This window comes from Bos mutus, chromosome 22, assembly GCF_027580195.1.
Source record: "Bos mutus isolate GX-2022 chromosome 22, NWIPB_WYAK_1.1, whole genome shotgun sequence".
Lineage (NCBI taxonomy): Eukaryota > Metazoa > Chordata > Mammalia > Artiodactyla > Bovidae > Bos > Bos mutus.
Window position 1 is genome coordinate 64339758 of NC_091638.1, and position 25717 is coordinate 64365474.

At 47.4% G+C, this 25717-nt stretch overlaps 1 protein-coding gene and 1 pseudogene across 1 annotated transcript in view; one reads left to right on the top strand and one right to left on the bottom strand.

Annotated features, from left to right (window-relative positions):
- PPFIA1 (PTPRF interacting protein alpha 1) overlaps window positions 1-8646 on the bottom strand; it is a 74869-nt gene extending 66223 nt beyond the window's left edge. The window contains 2 exon segments of the mRNA XM_070360425.1: window positions 6954-7217; window positions 8420-8646. Coding sequence (XP_070216526.1) covers window positions 6954-7217 — 264 coding nt within the window. The 5' untranslated portion in view covers window positions 8420-8646.
- Window positions 8647-14545: 5899 nt separating this feature from the next.
- On the top strand, window positions 14546-16428 carry LOC102266710 (adenylosuccinate lyase-like; annotated as a pseudogene).
- Window positions 16429-25717: the final 9289 nt, after the last annotated feature.

The following is a 25717-nucleotide window of genomic DNA, read 5'->3' on the forward strand; positions in this document are numbered from 1 at the left end:
TCACTGGAAAAGACCCTGATGCTGGGGAAGATTGAAGGCAGGAGGAGAAAGGGACGACAGAGGATGAGATGTCTGGATGGCATCACCGACTCTATGGACATGAGTCTGAGCAAGCTCCGGGAGGTGGTGAAGGACAGGGAGGCCTGGCGTGCTGCAGTCCACGGGGTTGCAGCGAGTCGGACACCAAGCGACTGAACTGACTGACAGGGACAGTGGCAAGAGTTGGTTCAAGAATCAGACCATTGACTCAAAAATGAAAACCACACATTGGTTTCAGCAGCTCTGCAGGTGCCTAAGGCAAGAAGAAAATGTCAAAGCGCTCAGAGGGAAAAAGGTGTGGCTTTTAATAGCACAACAACACTGAGAGCTGACTTTCCATGAACAAGGAAGTCAGAAGATAATGGACTGGCATCTGTAAAATGCTGCAAAACAAATAACCACCAACCGGGAATTCTATACCCAACAAAAACACTCTTCGAAAGTGAAAGCAAAATAAAGACTTTTAGGGCAAATGGAAATGAGACAACTCATCACCCAAAGACATGAACTAAAAAAATATGAAGGCAGTTCTTTGGGAAAAAGAAAAGTAGTCCCTGACAGAAATACAAAAAGCAAGTGAAGACCAACAATGAGGTAACTGTGAGGGTAAACATTACGCTACAAAATGATGATAATGCCAAAAATGTATCTAAAATTGTAAAGGATAACAGTGACAAAGAGGAAACAGTCGTGTCAGGGAGGCAGGAAAAGCACTAAGTTAGACTTGAATGTGAAACACACGCTGTGTCTGCGAATGCACACCCGCCAACCTGACAGGGGAGTGCGGAGTCAGGACAGCACTGCCTGCTCCTGAGAGGCAGCAAGAGGGGGGCAGAGAGGAGGCGGCGCAGACGGAAAACGGTGACAAGGTGTCTCCAGACGGAAATACCCAAACTATACACAGAGCGATACTCTCACTCAAAGGCGAGAAGTGTCAAACCGATTAAAGGGAGACTATACACTATTCACAGGGGCACACGTCAAGACGCAAGACCACAGACAGGTGGAAGCAAAAGATGCCCAGGCAAACAGGACCGAGAACCGACGCGGCAGCACCACCGCCAGACAGCGTCTAAAGAGAAGCCCCGCCAGCGAGGAAGCGGAGCGTCTCAGACGGACACAAGTCCAGCCCAGGACGAAGACGAGGGTTCCAAACGTGAATGTGCCCAATAACACAACCTCAGAATATCAATACACGGACTGACAGCAAGAGAAAAGGAGAAACAGCCAAGTTCACAACCGCAGTGGGAGACGTCAAAGACACATCTCGTGGAACTGGGCTCCTGGAATGTAGTCACCTGCAGCCATGAAGTGCCTGGAATGCGGCTGGCTCTACAGTGAGATGTGCTGCGAGCATGACACATACACTGGATTTCGAAGGCTCAGCGTGAAAAGAAGAACGTAAAATATTTCATTAGGTTTTATCATGCTGATTACACACTGAAATGGTAACATTTTGGGTGTGTTAAATAAAATATATTACAGTTAATTTCACCTATTTCTGCTTGATTCAACGTGGCTACCAGAATCTGAATTACATGATTAACAAACCTGATTAATTGACACAACAGGAGCCACTGCATTCCCACTGATACACGTTATTTTCAAAGGCCCAAGGAACACATAACAAAGTGAATATATATGGGGCCACCAGGGAAGCTTGAATTATTTCAAAGGACTGAAATCATACAGGGATTATTACTGAAATAACACTTAGGGATTGCAATGGGCTGACAGTTTATGTGCCCTCAAACTTCACCCCGAACGCAGTGATGATCCTAGGAGGCAGGGACTCTGGGAGGGGATCAGGGCAGGAGGGAATGAGCTGCCGTGCTGAGGGCAGGGAGAAGCGGGCAGTCTAGGAAGCAGGAAACCGGCTTCAGCAGACGTGGCACCTGCTGGCACCTTGATCTTGGGACTCCCCAGCCTCCAGGACTACAAGAAACAACTTTCTGTTGTTCACCAGGTAGTCCATGGTATTTAAAACAGTAGCCCAAAAAGACTAAGACGGGGCTCTTCATGGAATTAGGCTAGAAATACAAAAAGGGTCACTAGAAAAACTTCCCCAAACACTGGGAAGTTGAATGACATACTTCTTTAAGAACTTCATGAATAATAACTTTAAAACACACAACGAAAATTAGAAAACACTTTTACATAAAAGATAATGGAAATTTGGCTTATTCAAATTTGTGGGATGCAGTGAACTGTGTTTAGAGAGTAACTTAAAGCCTTAAACACAAATACTGGAAAAGAAGGAAGGCTAAAAATCAGTTAACCCTCTATCTCAAGAAACCAGAAAAAAAGAATAGCAAACGAAACACAAGGCAGATGAAAGAAAAAGGAGCAGAAAATATGGAAACAGAAAACAAATATGAAGTTTTTAAAAAACAGAGCCAAAAGCTGGCTCTTCCAAAGAACTGATAAACTAGATTGATTAAGAAAAAGAGACAAAGCGCAAATCACCAGCATCGGGGATTTTTAAAAGCAGAGATAACACATCTTGCAGATAAGAAAGATATTCTGAACCACAGGACACTTACTAACTGGGGAGTCTGCTGGCCTCAATAAATTCCTAGCAGGGGGGAAATGCTTTACCTAAATAGACCCAAGAAGACACACAAAGTCAGAAAATTTGAATTGCATGAAAAAAATTAAATCTGAAATTAAAAGCCTCCTGACAATGAAACCAACTGGCTTTGCCAATCAATTCTTCCAAAAATCTAGGAAAGAAAACAGCAATCTCACAGAACTCTGGAGGTAAACAAGGAACACTCTCCACCTTGTTTTATAAGGACTAGCATAACCTAGATACTAAAACCAACAAGGAAAAGAAGTACAAGAAAGAAAAATTACAGACTCTGAGTACAGATGAAATAATCCTAAATAAAACACTAACAAATAAAGCCCAACAAAAGGAGAATACATCAAGATCAGGTTGGGATTGTTTTAGAATCACAAAATTTTTTAAAAGTTAAATCACCACATAAAAGAAAAATCACCTGTTTCAAAATCTGCAGAAAATAAACTTAAGAAAATTTAATGTAACAATTTTAGTTCATGACTAAGAAAAAACTCTTATCAAATTAACAGGAGAATTTACATATTTTGATAAAAATATCTACAAAAAAGCTAATATCACACGTGATGGTGAAATACTGAAAGCTTTTCCTCTGATAATGGGAAAGAGACAAGGATACTTATTCTCACTACTTCTGTTCACCACTATGCTGGAAATCCTAGTCAGTACAATAAGGCAAGAAAAAGAAAAGGGTTATCACAGTTGGAAAGAGGGAAAACAAAGCACTTATTTGCAGACATAATCGTGTATACATAAAAAAATACAAGAATTATTTGAAATAAATGGATTCAGCAAGTGAATATAGAAAAATCAATTCTATCTCTACATATTAGTGATTTATAATGGCATTGAAAATATCATATCTAATCAAACATGTACAAGACACACAGCAAACTATAAAAGAAGATCTAAAAACTGGAGAGCTATACACATTGTGTTCAAGGATTACAAGAACAATATTAAAAAGATGTCACTTCTCCCCTCACTGGTCAACAAATTAAATTCAACCTTAATTAAAATCCCAGCATTTTCTGGGGAAAGACGGCCAAGTGGGTTCTAAAACTTTTCTGAAAATGCAAAGGGTCAAGATTAGCCAAGGTAATACTGATTAAGGACTCAGCTGTAGGATATAAATTACCATATCTGATACCAACTCAATCAAAGGTCATTTAGGCAGTGTGGCATTTGTGCGAAAAAGACAACAAGATCAGTGAAGTACAGGGGAGTCCAGACAGACCCACACGTTTACAGTCACTTGGTTTACAGCAGAGATGACACTGGGGAAAGGATAGTTAAAAAAAAGTTACACCTGGATACCCATTCCTCAAAAGAGGAAAAAGGAATCAAGGCCCCTGTCTCACACCACAGACAAAGCCAACTTCAGATGGATTACAGATCCAACTGTAAAAGATAAACAATAAAGCTTTTACAAGATAGTCTCTTCATGCGGCTTCTTGTTAATATCTCTCAATGGCCACAAGTGCATTAAAGATTACTGAAAAGACTGGTCACCTGGGATACGTTAAAGTAAGACATTGTATTTTTTAAAGGACACCACTCAGAGAGAGTAAAGGCAGACACACTCAAGAAAGTAAAAAAAAAAAAAAAAACCTGCCATACATACGTGTACTCAGAGGATATAAAAAGAACTCCTAAATTCAATAAGAAACTAGACAGACAATCCAACTGAAAAATGGGCAAAAGACAATTACTTCATCAAAAAAGGTTTTCCAATGGCACCAAACGCCCAGAGAGAAGCAGTGGCTCTGCTTGGGGGTGGGTGGGGCAGGGACGGACAGGGACTAGCAAGACCCCACCCCACGGGGCTGCCACTGCTCAGCACCCCCAGCCAGCTACAACCAGAGCCCAGGACAGCAAGGGGCACAAGCCCCGGAGGCTCACACTCGGGGCGGGGGCAGGACGACCGTCATGGTCACCACCTAGGGCCGAACACACTCCATCCCCTGGCAGTGCTACGCCTTTGAACACACCCCACAGAGATGCATGCACATCCGCACCAGAAAGCAAGAAGAACATTCAGGGCAGCATTTGTAAAACCTAGAAACAACTCAGATCCCCATGAACAACAGAAAGAATAAACGACGGTACATTCAAGTGTGCTCAGTCGCTCAGTCACGTCCAGCTCTCCGCAACCCCATGGACTACACAGCCCACCAGGCTCCTCTGTCCATGGAATTTTCCAGGCAAGAATACTGGAGTGGGTTGCCATTCCCTACTCCAGGAAACTTTCCCGACCTAGGGGTCAAACCTGCGACTCCTGGATTGGCAGGTGGGTTCTCTACCACCGAGCCATCTGGGAAGCCCTGTGTACATTCATTCACTGGGTTACATAGCAGGCGAGAACCAACCAACCTACATGGACAGAGCTCGCAAAAATAATGCTGAACGAAAGAATCAAGAAATAAAATACACATATTACTTTCATTTGCACCAAGTCAAGAACATGTCAAATTAATCAATGATGAAAAGACTACAGTTAGCTCTGGGAGAGATGCTGGGAGCGGGTGGGAGGGGCTCCTGGGAAGCCTGAGAATGTTCTTTTCTTGGTCTGGGCAGTAATTATAAGAGTGTGTTCACAGGGTGAAAACTTCACTGCAATGTACATTTATGACGTGTGAATTTTTCTGACCTATGTTCTGTTACAGTAAAGTTTTTTTAAGTACATTGTTACTTCCCACATATCTGGCAGGATTATTCATACGCCTACCTGATCACACAATTAGCCACCAAACAGACCACAGATGCCAAGAAAGGGAAGGATCCAAGGAAGGCTGACTCGCTGGTTCCCGTGTTTCTAAAACGCTGCACTCAGGCGCTCAGTAGGTGAGCGGTGACATCATCGCATTCTTCACTCAACAAGGCATTTCCAGGCTACACCACGGAGCAGCAGCTGGAAACAAAGCACTGAGCGCTGTCCCACTGCTGGTGACAACCTCCACCGCACGAGACTGCACTCGACAAGACTCCCGGCCCTTCCCTGCTTCGTCCCTGTGCTTATCCTTCCAAAAACTACATGTCCGCGGCTGCACCTCAAATTACAATGAGACAAATACGATTATGAAAGAACAAAAGAAAAACGCCCAAGTACTGAACAGATTTACAAATACGATGAGACCCCAGTGAAGCACAACTTGGGCAACCCTTCCAAGCTGCGGTGGTGCCGGTGGCTGTTCAGTCTAAGTCGTGTCCAGCTCTCTGTGACCCCGTGGGCTGCAGCACACAGTCCTTCACCATCTCCTGGAGACAGTGGTACTGGCGACAAAATTGGACCCAAACAAGCCTGGTAATTTACAAGACTCAAACGGGAAAAAACTTCCACGATTCTCACATCGGACAGAGAAGGAACGTTATAGCACTGACGTCAAATTCCTGTTGCTAAAGAGGAAATCCAAATGTTTGGCTTATCAATCTTTCAGGAGACTTGACGAAAGCCAAGAAATGCATTAAGGCTAGTAATTATTCATTTACTAATTTACCACTGCAGACCCGTCATGAGAGAATGCATGCACGCTTATTCAGGTCTATCTGACAGCACCATAAAGGCGCCTATTCTGAGTACGGCAAACAGCACCTCCGCAGCCATAAACACCCAAGGAACCTTGGCGTCTCCCACTACACTCTGCGCCGCCCAGCGCAGTCTTCAGCTGACACCTCCCTGCACTCATCATTAGATCCTCAGAGCCACAAGAAAAGGCCTGGACACACGGCTGCAAACGCAACGCCCTTAGATGAAAACCTTGTTGTGACCGTGAGCTTTATAACCTTCAGCTGCTAAAGAGAAAGTGCTGAAGGAGCCCATCTTCAGTCTTCTATCCCCTGAGACAACCTGACTTACAAAGCACGGGGCTGCTGGGAAAGGCAGACTGTAAACATTCTCTTCCTGGGAGAGCCATTCCTTTTGTCCAGGACGCTGCATTAGGAAACTGGAAATACGTGATGCAACCCACGGAGTCACACGATTAGGAGGGGAAAGGCTTACGGCAACAAAGCTGAAGGCACCACAGAAACTGGTTACTTGGTGGCCCTTTTTTCCAAAACTCTGCAGCTCTCCTGCAAATCTAGGCAGCTCCTTCTGCTGCACCCCCCCCCAAGAGATGAACAGGACCGATAAGGTGTCTTCACAGGACTTGACAGTGCACCACAGTTTGCTCTAGCTAAGAAGTTCAATCCCTCAGGAACTTTATCTGTATGTGACTTACAACTAACAGAACCACCATTGCGCAAGTGATGATGGCAAAATACACATCTAAAATAGCAGCATCCCCTCAAAAAAGCGTTTAGACAAAAACCTGCAGGGGAAGGTCAGCCATACCTGTGGAAGCGCAGTATTGAGCTGCCTCTGCAAGGAATCTCTTTCGTGACCAACCTCGTGCAGTTTCCCCTGGGTTAATGCCAGCGTTTCTTGGGTCTCTCTCAGCGTGTCGAGAAGACGGTCCCTCTCTTCCAGCATAGAGACCATCAACTGTTCAAAATGTGAATCCGCATCTGGCTGCGAAGGGGAGCTGGACCCTTGGCTCCCACTTCCTCCCGGGGGGCCTTCTGCTTCACTGATGGTCGGCATCACCTCGCACATCATCTTGAAAAAAAAGAGACCCGGACCACCGTCATCAGGCGCTTCTAAATAAAGGCTTCTACAAAGCTGCAACTTTCTAGCTATCTGGAGCTGATAAATGAGGGGCCTTGCTATTTCCAGATCTGACTGTTAGGCTCTGTAGAGAGAAGTAGTCAGGGAAAAGACACACAGGCCTATCCGAAGTGCAAGGCACACCCAACACCAGAACATGACTACTGACCACAATCAGTGAAGGGGTAAAGACCACACAGACTACCCCTCACATGAAGGACAAACCCTGTGGCATTCTGTTTGCAAAGCCGTACTTTCTGATTGTTGAAAAACAAGTCTGCTTCTGTAACCCTTTTTTTTTTTCCTCCTTTCTTATTTCCCGGTGGGGGGAGGGCGAGGGAGAGAGAAAGTCAAAACACGTGCCACCCAATCGTGTTTCAGGAAAAAGCACAGAAGGAGCATACAGTCAGTAAAACTGACAAGTACAAAACCCATCAGGCATCTTACAGGAATGTGTACAGTCAGCTCCGGGGAAGGACTGACTAGCTCCCCGAATTCTTGGGCTGGATTTGGTGAGCGCTAAACGGGAACTAGGCTCGTTAAGGACTGTGAGACGTGCATTTGCAAAGACTGCGGTGGTTGGTCAGTCAACCTCACTTATGTAAGTTCACAGCCTCTCCCCCCCCCCACCCCACTCCCCCCCAAAAAATATTCCACAATGGAAATACAGCGGGTGGAAATGGATGGATAGGAAGGGTCGAAAAGTGACGGGTGAGACTACGAGAGGCTCCTCTGTCTCAAATGTAATGACGGGGCGAGGGGCGGTGCTCCGGGCTCGGCGGACCCCCGGGACGGAGGTGCCCAGGGCCGCGCACCGCGCACCCGACGAGAACGACGCTTCTAGCCGGCTCGCACCCGCGCCCCGGTGCGACAGCAGCGGGGACCCCAGGGCGCAGGGGACCGGACTCCACGGAGGCCGGCCTGGCCCGCGGCTTCCTGCGGCCCCGAGTCCTCGTCCCCGCGCCCAGCGCTGGGTCACCTGGCGCTGGGGTCAGGGAGGTGTTGGCGGGGGGGCCGCTCGGCCCCGCGAGTCCGTCCGCCGGGGGTCCCCCCGGGCCGCGCTCCCCGCTCCCGGGGGCGCTGACACTAAGCAGCCGTGCGCCGCCCGGGGCCCCGCTCCGCCCCGACCCTGCCTCGGTGCCCCGCTGCCTTACCTTGCTCGCCGGCGGGAGCGGGCGAGGACGCTCCGCGGGCGGCTGCTCGCTCCAGGCGAGCTCCGGGCCCGACGAAGGCAGCCCGCCGCCCGCCGCCCGCCCCGCGCCCCGCGGCCCCGCGTCCCCGGGCCCGCCGCCCCCAGTCACTGAGGCCGGCCCGCGGCCGGACACTGGCGGAGCGCAGGAGGAGCGGGCCCGGCGGCGCGTCGCCGGCGTCAACGTGCCCGACGTCGGGCGCGTCGGCGCAGCGTCAGCGCCGAGCGCCGCCAGCACGCCCCGCCCCGTCCCCCAGCCCTGGAGAGGCGCGCGGGGGCGCCGAGTGCGCAAGTGCCATCGCCTCCTCAGTGGGGCGGGCTGGCCTCTCGGGCTCAGATTGGCTGGGTCCGACCGGAGCCACGCCCAAATCCCCGCCCCCAGACCCCTCCCCAAGCCCCACTCCGAGCCCCGCCCTCAAACCCCGCCCAGGTGGGTGGGCCGATGTCTAGCCCCGCCCGAGCCCCGCCCAGGTGGGTGCGCCGCTGCGGAGCCGAGACTCTGGGCTCCCGGGTCCCGGGTCTGTGCAGCGTCCCGGGCAGCATCTTCCGCCTGGGGCTGTCTCCAGATCTCCGCTGACAGTCGCGGGGTTTCACCAAAGGTCGACATCGAGCGTCCACTGGCGTCAGGTTCTGAGCCGGACAGTTCCCGAAGGTCACCGCTGCATACACACCTGACGGTAGAGCGCGCCCCGCTGCGCGTCACCTGCTCGCAGCCTGCGGACAGGCCTCCGGAGCCTCCCAGGAACCCATCCTTAAACACGACTCGGAAGGACGCGGTCTCAACGCAAGACCGAGCTTCACCTGCAGCACCCGGGGAGACAGAGGTGGCAGTGTGATGTGGACGGTCCTGGGCGCTACGCCGAGAAGGCAAACTTTGGAGCCAGACGCTGCAGCTTCAACTTCCAGCAGACGCTTCTCCCCGCAGTGTGGGCCTGAGCAACGGGGGAGCCCACCTGCAAGATGGGGGAATGAATGATACAGACCCATCCCAGGGCTGTTCTAAGAAACGGAATTTGTAGGGAGCCACCTAGTCAGGACCCTGACTCGGGAAGTACTCAGCGAATGACGGGCATTTTTATCTTTCTCAAACATTGTTATCCTTTTCATATCCATATGTCATCCTTGCTCAAACGTTTAAAAATGCCTTCTATGCACCAAGTCCTGTGCTAGACCTTGCAGATACAGATATTAATAAGTGTACTTTAAAAAAATTAAAGCAGGTGCTCGCCACTCAAGGTCTGTCTCCTGGATCACAAGCTGAAGTGTCTGGGCATTGTTGCCAAGTGATGCTGACCACTGTTTGGCTAAGTCTAAGCCACCAGGGTACCCAGTTAAGAAAAGGCTGCATGGGGGGAAGGGCGCGGGAGAGGGGAAGTGTGAAGTCTTCCAGGGTGGGTTCCTTGAGTCCCGGTTGTGAGCTTATCAAGAACAGGTGCTAAGAGACCCAGGACCACACCTTTCATTCATGTATTTGTTCATTCAATAAATATTTGAATGACTCCATATAAATATGAATTTGCACCCCTGATCCTGGGTCTGGAACAGAGGTAAAGATCCAGCTCTCCCCAAGTTATCAGCTTAATTCATATTGCAGCTATGCTCAGAAGGTACCTGCATCCTAAGAAATCAGCACAATACTGAAATTGTCCACAGGGTGAAATGTTCACTCATTTCATGAACATTTACAGAGCACTTGAACCAGGCATGGCCTAGATGTGGGGAACAGGAGACTGACAAAGACTTCAACTTTCGCCCAGCTCACAGCCTGGAGCGGGGGCGAGAAACCGACCATCACAATGCCGGTCCTGTAGAGTGCGTGACTGGGTGTCCTGGGAACACAGAAGAGGGGGAACCAACTTTCCATCTGGCATCACAGGGGCTTCACGGAGGGAACATCTGGGCTGGGTCTCAGGACGTGCAGTTTTCCAAGCAGAGAAGGGAGAAGCCCAGCCCATTTGGTAGAGCAGCAGGAAAATGAGAATCCCAGATTTCACTTGCTTTCATTCATTCATTTCATTCCCTCAGATTGCCAAATCAGTAAGACGAAAATTGTAAACAACCTCCAATGACCAGCAAATGACAGGCAAAATTCCTTGTCTTGATTGTAATGGTAATTACATGACTACATGTGCTGATCAAATCTCGTACAACTGTACATTTTCTAGATATTTTATTTTTACTTTATTATTTATTTATTTGGCTGCATCTGGTCTTAGTGGTCCACCAGGGAAGTCCCCAGAACTGTACATTAATATGTTATTTATGCCCTAATTTTTTAAATGGTAAAAAGCTTTTAAAAAAAATAACAAGTTACACACGAGAATATACAGTGTGAGCCCGTATTAAAAAAAAAAAAAAAACAGTTTGTGTTTAGATAAAGTATGTATTATGTAAAATTTGTTGTCTCTGGAAAATTCTAAATATTATTAATCAAACTGATAAAATTTTAGTAAAATGAGTTTTACATGAGATGAAATATTTTGGAAAACTAAAATTCAATTTTAGTCTGGAGTTTATAAAAGGAAACATATGTCCATATATGAAAACACTTTTGCTGTATCCAGTTCTTTTATGTTTCTCTATATGTGCCCGTACATAGATACTCCTGGAAAGAGTTAACATCAGCCTGTTGGCAGTGCTTGTCTTTGAGGGGAACTGTGGGTAGTTTTCACTTTCTTCTTTGTACTATCCAGATACTTTATCATGAATGTACATCCTTTTTTATCATTTGTGGAAAACCCCCCACCAATGTTACTTTAATAAAACCTAGGCAAGAACAAACCATGGAAAATTGCTTTCAGGAAGCTCAGATGACATTTCAATGTAGTAATTTATATCACTCAACTAAACTCTTTCCCAGAAGTATCTACCTGAAAAATATTTCAGAGGCTCAATCAGGAAAACAAAGAACATGGAAAATGTTTTCTCTCCAATTCTTCTATTAAAAGTCAATAAAATATTGGGGGTACAGGTGTGGAGAATTTTTTTTTTTTTTTACTGTGGCCAGAGGTGTGTTTTCACAAATGTGCCTGCCAGCTTGACTCTCCAGATGATGTAGATGTCTGCTTTGAGCGTGGCCTGGGCCACCTCCCCTGTCTAGAAATGTAAGGGGCTCAGGAGGAGGGTTCCTGTGAGATGAGTGTGTGGCCTGGCCTCAGTCACAGAGATCTGAGTGCATCCCAAGTCTATTAGAATATGCAAAGCAACCTAATGAATCATGTGTGTGTGTGTGTATGTGTGTGTGTGTGTGTGTGTTAGTTGCTCAGTCGTGTCTGACTCTTTGCGACCCCATGGACTGTAGCCCACCAGGCTCCTCTCTCCATGGAATTCTGCAAGCAAGAATCTGGAGTGGGCTGCCATTTCCTTCTCTAGGGGATCTTCCCGACCCAGGGATTGAACCTGGGGCTCCTGCATTGCAGGCAGATGCTTTACCAACTGAACTACTAGGGAAGCCCCACTGAATGGTGGTAGGCAAGCCCCACTGAATGGTGGTAGGCAAGCCCCACTGAATGGTGGTAGGCAATGCTGCTGGAAGGGTAGGGGAGCGTAGGTCTGAGCTGAGGGCAGGTGGTGGAGGCTGTGGCTCTCCATTCAAGAGGAAGGAGCTGAAGCTCAGAGATGCAAAAAGCATTTGCCCAGCAGCACCCACCTAATTTGAGAAGAGCTGGGACTGGAACCTTGATTGAACTGGGGGCTTAACTGCTGATCTAGCCAGTATGCTTGTGAGAGGGAATGGTCTCTTGAAGGGACCGCCAAGGACTAAGCATTTTATCAGTGGGTCTCAGTGCTGTCCCAGTAATCCTGTCCCCTGCAGAGGAGGCGGGGGCCCTGGGCTTCACTAGCTCCATGACTTTAACCATTAGAGCCAACCCTATTTGGCTTTCCCATGTATCCCTGCCAGTGGGGTGGGAATGGGGGGTGGGGATGGCTGGCAAACAAGGAGAAAGAAAAAGAAGACTCTGTTTGTCTATTTAGCTCTGAAAGTCATTTCCCACGTGGCTGCTCCTGTAGCCTTCCCACTACACACATGAGGAAACTGAGGTCCCAGTGGCCACTAGGCAGGGAAGATCACAGGCCTGCATGTTGCTGTTTCCATGGCAACTCTGTTTCCCACAGTCAACCAGTTAGCTGCAGTTCTGGTCCACGGCTGAGCCTGTCGGGAGCTTGGTCAGTGCACATTCATCCCCAAGAGCCTGAAGGAGAAAATCCCCTGTGCAGAGCATTTACAGGGATCCCCTTACTTATAGAACCTCACTGAATCCTCCCCAATGTATCCTCCTTCCTTTCACGGAGATGAATGCTGGGACATGGAAGTACCAGATTACCCGCCCAGTGCCCGCAGTTCATGATTCAGTACAAGCTGGGGCTAACCCCAAACTGAGTCTAAAGCCAGTTATTGTGATGCTATATCAGAAAGAGTCCCCAGGCCCCCAAAACTGGGGACAAAATCCCTAGACCAGTGCAGGGCCACCAAGGCACTAAGTCTGGCGCCCACGGAGGGTCTGTGAGCCTCTCCCATCCTGGTCTCCATCGCCCCAGCAGTGCCACTCACAGGGAGGCACTAGCTCCTCGAGGATCTCAGGGCTCCCACACAAGCATGAAGGCTTCTGTTTCTTGCATCTGTGTAATTATATTTTAAAAGCAAGTCATAAACTCCTTGCAACTTGCTTCTCTTGACAACTTCATTATGTGCTTCCGATAGAGCCGATCCAATAAAAACACCCAGCAATTGGAGGAAGAACGGTACAGGCAGGTAGTTCAGACTCTCCGAGGGCTCAGCTGGGGCGCCAGCACTGACCTCTACCTTAACCCTGGGTGAGGTCCATAGCCATGCTCAGCCTCAGTCTCTCCATCTGTAGACAGGAATAATTACAGTGGGACATTGTGAGACTCGTGGGTGGAGACAAGAGGTGACTGGCGGTCCCACTGGCTCCCTGCCCAGGCACGTCGTCAGGCTGCTCTTTGAAAGTCACTTTTGCACAGTAGTTACAAATGTAGGCTCCGGAGCCCGGTGGACTAGTTCAAGTCTTGGCTCTGCTTTTTTTGTGCCATGGCTGTGCATTCTTAGACAAATTGCTTGACATCTCTGGGCCCCGATTTCCTCATCCCTAAAGTGAAGATGATAGAGCCACCTCATAGGGCGGCTTTGAGGGTTATGCAAGTTGGATAGGGCGGTTGCTATTATTCACAGCAAATAGATGAGGAGAAAATGAAAACAGTGACAGACTTTATTTTCTTGGGCTCCAAAGTCACTGTAGACGGTGACTGCAGCCATGAAATTAGAAGATGCTTGCTTCCTGGAAGAAAAGCTATGACAGACCTCAGCATATTAAAAAGCAGAAACATCACTTTGCCAGCAAAGGTCCATCTAGTCAACGCTATGGTTTTTCCAGTAGTCAGGTATGGATGTGAGAGCTGGACCATAAAGGAGGCTGAATGCTGAAGAATTGATGGTTTTGAACTGTGTTGGAGAAGACTCTTGAGAGTCCCTTGGACTGCAAGAAGATCAAACCAGTCCATCCTAAAGGAAATCAGTCCTGAATATTCATTGGAGGGACTGATGCTGAAGATGAAGCTCCAATACTTTGGCCACCTGATGTGAAGAGCTGACTTACTGAAAAAGACCCTGATGCTGGGAAAGATTGAAGGCGGTAAGAGGAGGGGGCGACAGAGGGTGAGATGTTTGGATGGCACCAGCAACTTAATGGACATGGGTTTGAACAAACTGAGGGAGATAGTGAAGGACAGGGAAGCCTGGTGTGCTGTAGTCCATGGGGTCACAGAGTTGGACACGACTGAGCAACTTTCACTTCACTTCTTCTTCCTGTCTGTCAGGAGAACAGTGTGGGGAGAAAGTCTCGTGATTCTTCTTCCTGTCTGCTCCCTGACCTTCAGAACACATGACCGGAAGCTGTGGCAGCTTCCTGAGGCCACAGAGGGAGACACTGCCCATTGGGTTTCCAGGCAGGAATTCCTTCCCACAATTTCTCAGGAAGGTTACATTTTAGCCAATGCCAGAATAGTGTGAAAAAACAGTCAATACATGGAGACAAAGGGAAAAGCATTCTCTTTGGAGCATCGAACAGTCGACATGAAGAGGTTACTGGTCGGAAGGAATTCACTGATCAGGTCAAAAGCAAGGGCAGGCAGTTCCAGCGGGGTGCAGAGTTTGGGATGGCGGCAGAGGGGCGACCGTGGCGGGCGGGAGGCAGCTTGCAGGCACGGCAGCTACCGCTCGCTGCTTGCCTCCTGTTATTCCAGCCCAGAGATGTGCTTCGTGTTTAGTAACAGGTACAAACTTCAGACCTGGCAGCAGCTCTGGTTGTGGCTGGTGGAGGCCAGGCAGACACTGAGTTTGCCTAACACAGAGGAACAAATCCAGGAGGTGAAATCGAACCTGGACAGCCCCGACTTCAAGATGGCAGCTGAGGAGAAGCCGTTCCACACGCTGTGAAGGCACACGTGCACACATGTGCCACTGCTGCCCCAAAGCCACTGGCATTATCCGTCCTGGCGCCACCTCCTGCTATGTGGGAGACAATACAGACCTGATTGTTCTTAGAAATGCATTTGACCTGCTTTTGCCAAAGCTTGCCAGGGTGATCTCTCAGCTTGCTGACTTTGCCAAGTCAGCCGACCTTCCCACCTTAGGTTTCACATGTTTCCAGTCTGCCCAGCTGACCACAGTTGGGAAATGTTGCTGTCTCTGGATTCAGGATCTGGGCATGGATCTCCAGAACCTGACGCGTGTCTGGGATGAGCTGTGCTTCCAAGGCACGAAGGGCGCCACCGGCATCCAGGCCAGCTTCCTGCAGCTCTCCGAGGGAGATGATCAAAAGGGAGAGCAGCTTGACAAGATGGTGACAGAAAAGGCAAGATTTAAGAGGGCTTTCATCATCACAGGGCAGACCTATTCACGAAAAGTAGACGCTGAGGTGCTCTCTGTACTGACTCGCTTGGGGGCATCGTGCACAGGATTTGTACCGACATACGACTCCTGGCAAACCGCAAGGAGTTGGAGGAACCCTTTGAAAAACAGCAGATCGGCTCAAGTGCAACACCTACCAGCGGAACCCTCCACGCTCAGAGCAGTGCCACAGCCTGGCCCGTCACCTGATGACCCTTGTCATGGACCCCCTGCAGACAGCATCCGTCCAGTAGTTTGAACGCACACTCGGTGACAGTGCCCACTGATGAATCTGTTTGGCTGAGGCATTACTCACTGCAGAAAGTGAAAGTTGCTCAGTCGTGTCCGACTCTTTGTGACCCCACGGACTACAGCCCACCAGGCTTCTCTGTCCCTGGGATTCTCCAGGTAAGAGTACCGGAGTGAGTAGCCAGTCTCTTCTCCAGGGGATCTTCCCAACCCAGGCATCGAACCCAGGTCTCCCACATTGCAGGCAGATTCTTTACCAGCTGAGCCACAAGAGAACCCCAAGAATACTGGAGTGGGTTGCCTATCCCTTCTCCAGGGGATCATCCCAACCCAGGAATCAAACCGGGGTTTCCTGCATTGCAGGTGGATTCTTTACCAACTGAGCTATGAGGGAAGCCCTTCTCAGTGCAGATACTGTATTAAATACGTTGCAGAACATTTCTGAAGGATTGGTGGGATATCCCAATGTAACCAGCGGTGCGCTCTGCAGGAGCTGCCTTTCACGGCCACAGAGAACATCATTATGGCCACGGTGAAAGCCTGGGGTAACTGCCAGGCTTGCCATGAGAAAATCAGAGTGTCCTCACAGCAGGCAGCTGCCGTGGTCAAGCAGGAAGGGGGTGAAAATGACCTCGCCGAGCACATCCAGCTGATGCCTACTTCAGTCCAGACCACTCCCACTGGACCGTGTACTGGACCCCTCCTCTTTCACTGGCCGTGCATCCTGGCAGGTACAGGGATTCTTAGAAGAGGAGGTGTGTCCCCTGTGAAAACCACGGGAAAGTGTGATGCAGGTGAAGGCAGAATTATGTCTGTAGAGTTGGAAGAGAATTAAACAAAAAACCATTGTTGGCTCTGTTAACTTTTACTGCAGAGTCATAAAATCTATCACTCTAGTGCCGCATTTTATCTCAAGAATTGCTACCATAAATTAATACAGCAGTTTTTTTTCCCATGGTGCTTTGATATTTCTCGGGTTTGCAATGCAGAAATAAATTGTAGTTGGACTCTGTTTTTCACAGGAAAAAAAAAAAAAGCAAGGGCGGGAGGCGCTCTCGTGTGGAGCTGAAGGATAAGGTTGACATTCGGGAACCAGGTCAGAAGCACAGGGGCCAGAATCAGCCACCACGGAGCCAGTCTGGCTTATGGCTGTGGCACATTGTAAGCGCCTGCCCAGGGCCCTGTCTCTGCCAGGGTGAGTCGTTCTCATGAAGAAAGTAACTACGATTGAGTTTATGCACACAGGATACTTCACACACATGCTGTGAATGGTGTTCTAAGGAATGAACGAACAAGTCCTTAAACTGGTGATTTTAACGTGTGATTCTGTGTGAGGCTGTTAAACTTTCTCAGGGATCCCAGTGTCGTGTGATCTGAGTCCCACCCAATAATACCTTGTACCACGTCTCACTGTTTGAACATTCACTGTAAGCTGTGGTTTTGTGAAGCAGATGAAATTTTGTCACTAAAAAAGTGACCTCATGGAGATGGAAACAGGTATTCCATTGACAACTGAAATCAAAAGAATGCTGGAGAAGCAATACTCATATCAGACAAAATAGGCTTTAAAATAAAAGCTGTTACAAAAGACAGAGAAGGACACTACATAATAATCAAGGGATCGATCCAAGAAAAAGATAGAATAATTGTAAATATATATATTGAAGAAAGTAGGGAAAACCACTAGACCATTCAGGTATGACCTAAATCAAATCCCTTATGATTATACAGTGGAAGTGAGAAATAGATTTAAGGGCCTAGATCTGATAGATAGGGTGCCTGATGAACTATGGAATGAGGTTCGTGACATTGTACAGGAGACAGGGATCAAGACCATCCCCATGGAAAAGAAATGCAAAACAGCAAAATGGCTGTCTGGGGAGGCCTTACAAATAGCTGTGAAAAGAAGAGAAGTGAAAAGCAAAGGAGAAAAGGAAAGATATAAACATCTGAGTGCAGAGTTCCAAAGAATAGCAAGAAGAGATAAGAAAGCCTTCCTCAGCAATCAATGCAAAGAAATAGAGGAAAACAACAGAATGGGAAAGACTAGAGATCTCTTCAAGAAAATCAGAGATACCAAAGGAACATTTCATGCAAAGATGGGCTCGATAAAGGACAGAAATAGTATGGACCTAACATAAGCAGAAGATATTAAGAAGAGAGGGCAAGTATACACAGAAGAACTGTACAAAAAAGATCTTCATGACCCAGATAATCACGATGGTGTGATCACTGACCTAGAGCCAGACATCCTGGAATGTGAAGTCACGTGGGCCTTAGAAAGCATCACTATAAACAAAGCTAGTGGAGGTGATGGAATTCCAGTTGAGCTATTCCAAATCCTGGAAGATGATGCTGTGAGAGTGCTACACTCAATATGCCAGCACATTTGGAAAACTCAGCAGTGGCCACAGGACTGGAAAAGATCCGTTTTCATTCCAATCCCAAAGAAAGGCAATGCCAAAGAATGCTCAAACTACCACACAATTGTACTCATCTCACATGCTAGTAAAGTAATGCTCAAAATCCTCCAAGCCAGGCTTCAGCAATATGTGAACTGTGAACTTCCTGATGTTCAAGCTGGTTTTAGAAAAGGCAGAGGAACCAGAGATCAAATTGCCAACATCTGCTGAATCATGGAAAAAGCAAGAGAGTTCCAGAAAAACATCTATTTCTGCTCTATTGACTATGCCAAAGCCTTTGACTGTGTGGATCACAATAAACTGTGGAAAATTCTGAAAGAGATGGAAACACCAGACCACCTGACCTGCCTCTTGAGAAATCTGTATGCAGGTCAGGAAGCAACAGTTAGAACTGGACATGGAACAACAGACTGGTTCCAAATAGGAAAAGGAGTACGTCAAGGCTGTATATTGTCACCCTGTTTATTTAACTTATATGCAGAGTACATCATGAGAAACACTGGACTGGAAGAAACACAAGCTGGAATCAAGATTGCCCGGAGAAATATCAATGACCTCAGATATGCAGATGACACCACCCTTATGGCAGAAGGTGAAGAGGAACTAAAAAGCCTCTTGATGAAAGTGAAAGTGGAGAGTGAAAAAGTTGGCTTAAAGCTCAACATTCAGAAAACAAAGATCATGGCATCTGGTCCCATCACTTCATGGGAAATAGATGGGGAAACAGTGGAAACAATGTCAGACTTTATCTTTTTGGGCTCCAAAATCACTGCAGATGGTGACTGCAGCCATAAAATTAAAAGATGCTTACTCCTTGGAAGGAAAGTGATGACCAACCTAGATAGCATATTCCAAAGCAGAGACATTACTTTGCCAACAAAGGTTCGTCTAGTCAAGGCTATGGTTTTTCCTGTGGTCACGTATGGATGTGAGAGTTGGACTGTGAAGAAGGCTGAGCACCAAAGAATTGATGCTTTTGAACTGTGGTGTTGGAGAAGACTCTTGAGAGTCCCTTGGACTGCAAGGAGATCCAACCAGTCCATTCTGAAGGAGATCAGCCCTGGGATTTCTTTGGAAGGAATGATGCTAAAGCTGAAACTCCAGTACTTTGGCCACCTCATGTGAAGAGGTGACTCATTGGAAAAGACTCTGATACTGGGAGGGATTGGGGGCAGGAGGAGAAGGGGATGACAGAGGATGAGATGGCTGGATGGCATCACTGACTCGATGGATGTGAGTCTGAGTGAACTCCGGGAGTTGGTGATGGACAGGGAGGCCTGGTGTGCTGCGATTCATGGGGTCACAAAGAGTTGGACACGACTGAGCGACTGATCTGATCTGATCTGATCTGATATATACCCAACACAGGAGCACCTAAATATATAAGGCAAATATTAACAGATATAAAAGGAGAAATCAACAGGGACACAATAATAGTGGGGTTCTTTAACATCCGACTTTCATCAGTGAGCTGAACATCCAGACAGAAAATCAATGAGGCCAGACGACTTAAATGACACATTAGGCCAGATGGACTTGAGTGATGTCTATAGTGCTCTATCCCCAAACAGCAGAATGCACATTCTTCTCAAGTGCACATGGGATATTCTCCAGGACAGACCACAGTGGAGGCCACAAAGCAAGCCTCAGCAAATTTAAGGAAACTGAAATCACATCAAGCATCTTTTCTGACCACAACACTATGAGATTAGAAATCAACTTCAAGAGAGAAAAAGCTGGGGAAAATGACCTTGTGAATGAACTTTGAGGACATGATGCTAAGTGAAATATGCCTGTATAAAAGGAAAAATTCCACACACAGTAGGTCCCTCAGTCAGTCAATCAGTTCAGTCACTCAGTCGTGTCTGACTCCTTTCAACCCCATGGACTGCAGCACACCAGGCTTACCTGTCCATCACCATCTCCCGGAGCTTGCTCAAACTCATGGCCATTGAGTCAGTGATGCCATCCAACCATCTCATCCTCTGTCGTCCCCTTCTCCTCCTGCCTTCAATCTTTCCCAGAATCGGGGGCTTTTCCAAGGAGTCAGTTCTTCGCACCAGGTGGCCAAAGTATTGGAGCTTTAGCTTCAGCATCAGTCCTCCCAATGAATATCCACGGTTGATTTTCTTTAGGATGGACTGGTTTGATCTCCTTGTAGTCCATGGGACTCTCAAGAGTCTTCTCCAACACCACAGTTCAAAAGCATCAATTCTTTAGCATTCAGACTCCTTTATGGTCCAACTCTCACATCCATACATGACTATTGGGAAAACCATAGGTTTGACTAGACGGACCTTTGTTGGTAAAGTAATGCCTCTGCTTTTTAATATGGTGTCTAGGTTGGTCATAGCTTTTCTTCCAAGGAGCAAGCACCTTTTAGATGAGTTAAATCCATAAAGACAAAGTAGAATCGTGGGGACCCAGAACAGGGCTCTGGGAATGGGGAGCGAGTGTTTAATGGGGACAGGTTTCCAGTCCAGGAAGATGAAAACGTTCTGAAGGTGGGTGGTGGGGATGGTTGTACAACAATGTGAATATAATTTATGCCACTGAGTTATACACATAGAAAGGGTTAAGATGGTAACTTTCATGTTCTATATATCTTATCATAATAAAAACAGCAACTGGTACTCTTCTCTTGCTCAACCTGAAGAATGCTTTGGACTCCTTAATATCTGACTAACATGATCAAGCGAAAGAAGTTTTATTACGACTGGAATATTTGTCGTGAAACAAAGGCTCAAGACTGTCAGATAGAGCAATTAATCTTTTAAGTATCATATATTTGTGGAATTATCTTTAAATTTTTGACAATTTATTTTTTAAATAGAAGAATAGTTGATTTACACAGTAGTATTAGTTTCTGGTATGCAACCAAGTGATATACTTTTCAGTTATAGGTTAGTATTGGGGAGGGCAATGGCACCCCACTCCGGTACGCTTGCCTGGAGAATCCCATGGATGGAGGAGCCTGGTGGGCTGCAGTCCACGGGGTCCCTAAGAGTCGGACACGACTGAGCGACTTCACTTTCACTTTTCACTTTCATGCATTGGAGAAGGAAATGGCAACCCACTCCAGTGTTCTTGCCTGGAGGATCCCAGAGATGGCGGAGCCTGGTGGGCTGCCGTCTATGGGGTCGCACGGAGTCGGACACGACTGAAGCGACTTAGCGTAGCCTTAGCATAGGTTATTATAAGATACTGAGTGTGGTTCCCTGTGGTATACGTAGGTCCTTGTTGTTATCTATTTCACGTATAGTAGTGTGTATACGTTGATCTCAAACTCCTAATTTATCCATCTCATCTTTCCCCTTTGGTAACCGTACCTTTATTTTCCTAGTCTGTGAGTCTCTTCCTGTTTTGTAAATAAGTTCCTTTGTATCATGTTTTTTAGATTCCACATATAAGTGATATCATATGGTATTAGTCTTGCCCTGACTTAACTTCACTTAGCATGGCAATCTCTAGGTCCATCCACGTTAAAACGATTTTTAATTGGCATTTGTCATTTGCTAATGCTGCTACTGCTGCTAAGTCTCTTCAGTCGTGTCCGACTCTGTGCAACTCCATAGATGAAATAGTCCCTTCTTTTCAAGTTTTCTGTTATCCAGTGTCTACATCAGATAGAGATCCTTTCCACACACTATTAAAATATGCAATATCATCAAAATCTATTAGTTTATGATAATCAAAAGCTACTGGTATATGATTTTATTTTTTTACAGAAAACCTATGAACCTGCTTATTAGGGTCCACCATCATTGAAATCATATAACTACAGTGTTTGGAGAAATACAGGGTAATTAGGGTTTGGGGAATTCTGATACCTCGTTCCCAAGTCTCAAAGATGAGTATCTGTTGGGAATTTGGACTCCGTGAGTGCTGACTTAGGAACGAGGATAACACCGAGAGGCTGTGCCAACCGGCGCCCGCCCCCACGGCCCCAGGAGGCAGACGGAGAAACGGGCGTGTTGTCTGAGCTCTTTCCTTGAATGAGTGAATGATCTCATCTTAGTTGGGAAAGCTTTTTCTTTCTCCCTGACACCTCCTTAAAAATCACTCTAATTTTGACGGATGATATGACAACTGTGAGACGTTGCCAGTTTTACCCGTTCCATTCATTTATTCAATAGACGTGATCACATTGAGCCACTTTACGCCAGGCACCAGGCCAGGCGCTGGAAATACATCAATAAATCAGGTCGGCAGGCTGAGTGTCCAGGCAGAGAAACAGATGAGTAAGTGAAAAACTGCATCTGGTTTGAAAATTACATGTGCTGTGGCCAGGAATGGCTCTTGAGAAGAGCTCACGCTGGTTGGATTCCCTACACTGAGGTGCAGCGTGAGGTCGCCCTGTGGCCAAGAGCTCCTCTCTGCCCTTCTGCTCCCCGACCCCATCATTACACGGGAAGGTCAGTAAGCTTCCATGGGGGAGAAGCCGGAAAGAGGTGGGCACATGCGCCATCAGCGTCGACCAACTGACGCATCCACGTGTCAAGCTAAGAGCTCTTGTGTGCATTTTGGATCTTTGCCTTGGAGTGTCTGGTGTCCATCTCACCAAGTTAATTAGGAATCAAAGGCTTGGCATTTCATGCAAAAAGAGGGGGGTGGGGAGCTGAAAAATATTTTGCTTGAGATTGGCGTGTATATTAGTTCGCTAGGGCTGCTGCAACAACATTCCACAGCCTCAGGAGGCTTAGACAGCAGACATGCACTGTCTCCAGTCCTGGAGGCTGGAACCTGAGCTGGCGTGAGCAGGGCTGGTCCCTCCTGAGGCCTCTCTCCCTGGTGTGTAGACGGCTGTCTTCTCCCTGAGTCCACACAGGGTCGTCCCTCTGTGTGTACGTCGTGCCGTAACCTTCTCTTCTTATAAGGACACCAGTCGTGTGGGATTAGGACCCACCCCGGTGACCACATTCTACCTTAATCAACTCTTGACAGTCCCCGTCTCCAGATTCAGTCACATCTGGGGTGCGGGGGGTCAGGACTCTGGCCCCTGATTTGGGGAGGTACACAGTTCTGCCCGTGACAACTGGCCTTAGCTGCGTCCTTGGCCATCTGGGATGTAGATTCACTGGTCATCTCCCCATCTGCAGGGTTAGCTTCCTGCCTATCACATTTCCATTTACAAGCTCTGACCATTGACTAGTCTAAGCTGGAATGGCCAGGGCTGACTCAAGGATTACAACATACCTTTTACCCCATTGACATTCTTGTTTTAAAAATGAATCTGAATTTAGCAACTAATAATGTTACGTATCCTTCAAGTTAGGCTTCAAGAGTACGTGAACTGAGAACTTCCAGATGTTCAAGCTGGATTTAGAAAAGGCAGAAGAACCAGAGATCAAATTGCCAACATCCATTGGATCATTGAAAAAGCAAGGGGATTCCAGAAAAAGCATCTACTTCTGCTTCACTGACTATGCTAAAGCTGGGCTATGGATAGCTTTAGCTGCGTGGATCACAACAAACTGTGGAAATTGGTTCAAAAGATGGGAACACCAGACCACCTTACCTGCCTCCTGAGACACCTGTATGCAGTTCAAGAAGCAACAGTCAGAACCGGACATGGAACAACGGACTGGTTCCAAATAGGAAAAGGAGTACGTCAAGGCTGTATATTGTCAGCCTGCTTATTTAACTTATATGCAGAGTAAATCATGTGAAATGCTGGACTGGATGAATCATGAGCTGGAATTAATATTGCCAGGAGAAATATCCTTAGATATTCAGATGATACGACCCTTATGGCAAAAGCAAAAGGGACTAAAGAGCCTCTTGATGAAGGTGAAATAGGAGAATGAAAAAGCTGGCTTAAAACTCAACATTCAAAAAACTAAGACATGGCTCCCATCATGGCTTCTAGTCCCATCATTTTTTTGGCAAATAGATGGGGAAACAATGCAAACAGTGACAGACTTTATTTTCTTGAACTCCAAAATCACTGCAGATGGTGACTGCAGCCATGAAATTAAAACATGCTTGCTCCTCGGAAGAAAAGCTATGACAAACATAGACAGTATATTAAAAAGCAGAGACATTACTTTGCCGAGAAACGTCCATCTAGTCAAAGCTATGGTTTCCCCAGTAGTCATGTATGGATGTGAGAGTTGGAACATTAAGAAGGCTGAGCGCTGAAGAATAGATGCTTTTGAACTATGGTGTTGGAGCGGACTCTTGAGAGTCCCTTGGACTACAAGGAGATCCAACCAGTCCATCCTAAAGAAAATCAACCGTGGATATTCATTGGGAGGACTGATGCTGAAGCTCCAGTACTTTGGGCACCTGATTCGACGAACTGACTCATTGGAAAAGACCCTGATGCTGGGAAAGATAGAAGGCAGGAGCAGAAGGGGACGACAGAGGATGAGATGGTTGGATGGCATCAGTCACTCAATGGACGTGAGTTTGAGCAAGCTCTGGGAGATGGTGAAGGACAGGGAAGCCTGGTGTGCTGCAGTCCATGGGGTCACAGAGAGTCGGACACGACTGAGCGCCTGAGTGACAGACAACAGCAAGTATTATGTAATGTTATTCTCTCCTCCTCTCCAAATAAGGACAATAAAATTTAAAGAAATATATATATATATGGGGAAATTCCTGGCAGTCCTGTGGTTAGGACTGTCTACTTTCACTGCTGAGGGCCTTAGTTTGGTCTCTGGTGAAGGAAATAAAATCCCCGAGCCACACAGCCACAAAAAAATCTGGAAATACCTGAGATTCTCATTTTTAAATTATATCCACTTTTAATTATATCCTTACTACCACACCTGAAAAACACCTAGAGTCATTTCCTTACACCTCACTGGTGGAGCGGTAAGTGTCAACGACCATCTGCCTTTCTCTGTGGCCGGAAGCAGCTGTGTTTATCCCGCTTTTAGCTTTGTCCAATTGTGTGTGTTTATACTGTGTTTAGGGCTTCCCTGGGGGCTCAGATGGTAAAGAATCTGCCTGCAATGTGGGGGACATGGGTTCGATCCCTGGGTAGGGAAGATGCCCTGGAGAAGGGAATGGCAACACACTCCAGTATTCTTGCCTGGAGAATTCCGAGGACAGAGGCGCCTGGTGGGTTACAGCCCATGGGGTCTCAAAGGTCTGGACAAGACTAGGGGAGGATCTGTGATTTTCCTGTGCCGCACTGACCTTCACATCTGATGCTTCTTACAGGCCACTTCTCCGGACGGCACACCAGTTTAGGTCACAGTAGTAGGATGAGTCAGATCCATGTGAAAAGAAAAGCATCTCCCACCTACGAGGCAGACTTGCTTCCCGTGAATGGAGCCTGGACCGCCTGCTCAAAACTCACGGGGCCCTGGCCCCCTCCTGCCCTCCTCACCTGGCCCTGCCTGACTCCATCGCTGCCAGCTGCCCAGCCAGCCCTCTGCCCGGGACGATGAGATGGTGATGGCAGGGGTGGCCCACGACTTGGCAGGGCCGACGGGGAACACCACCACTGTCCCCTGCCACCAAGAGTTCTTGGAACCTGCTGGCTGTGGTTTGGGATGAAGAAAGGGAAATGAGGCCCATTTCTTGGGCACTGGGGCGGGGGGGAGATTTTTTTTTTTTAGATTTTTTTTTTTAATCTGGATCAAAATATTTAGCCCTGAGTAATGCTGGTTTTAGAAAAGGCAGAGGAACCAGAGATCAAATTGCCAACATCTGCTGGATCATGGAAAAGCAA